The 545-nt window shown below is 33.9% G+C and overlaps 1 protein-coding gene across 1 annotated transcript; it reads left to right on the top strand.

Annotated features, from left to right (window-relative positions):
• Positions 1–5: 5 nt before the first annotated feature.
• Positions 6–533, top strand: LOC106477962 (gastrula zinc finger protein XlCGF52.1-like; the record flags this gene model as incomplete). Its single annotated transcript, XM_022381337.1, has 1 exon — positions 6–533. A coding segment is annotated over one exon (528 nt), but the record flags the coding sequence as incomplete, so codon positions are not given.
• Between the last annotated feature and the right edge of the window lie 12 nt (positions 534–545).

Genomic DNA, 545 nt, shown 5'->3' on the forward strand with positions numbered 1-545 from the left:
TATCAAAGAGTGTTTTAAATGTACATGAAAGAATACACACTGGGGAGAAACCTCACTGTTGTACAGTGTGTGGAAAACAGTTTAGAACAAATAATAGTTTAAAAAAGCATGTGATAATACACACTGGAGAGAAACCTTACAGTTGTACAGTTTGTGAAAAACAGTTTGTAACAAAGAGTGCTTTAATCGTACATGAAAGAAAACACACTGGAGAGAAACCTTACAGTTGTACAGTGTGTGGAAAACAGTTTGTAACAAACGGTGTTTTAAAAATGCATGAAAGAATACACACTGGAGAGAAACCTTACAGTTGTATAGTGTGTGAAAAAGAGTTTAGATGGAGGACTCAGTTAAATGTACATGAAAGAACACACAGTGGGGAGAAACCTTACAACTGTACAGATTGTAGAAAACAGTTTGTAACAAAAAGTGTTTTAAAAGTACATCAAAGAAAGCACACTGGAGAGAAACCTTACAGTTGTACAGTGTGTGGAAAACAGTTTGTAACAAACAATGTTTTAAAAATACATGAAAGAATACACACT

Source organism: Limulus polyphemus, unplaced genomic scaffold (genome assembly GCF_000517525.1).
Source record: "Limulus polyphemus unplaced genomic scaffold, Limulus_polyphemus-2.1.2 Scaffold136193, whole genome shotgun sequence".
In the NCBI taxonomy this organism is placed as follows: Eukaryota; Metazoa; Arthropoda; class Merostomata; order Xiphosura; family Limulidae; genus Limulus; species Limulus polyphemus.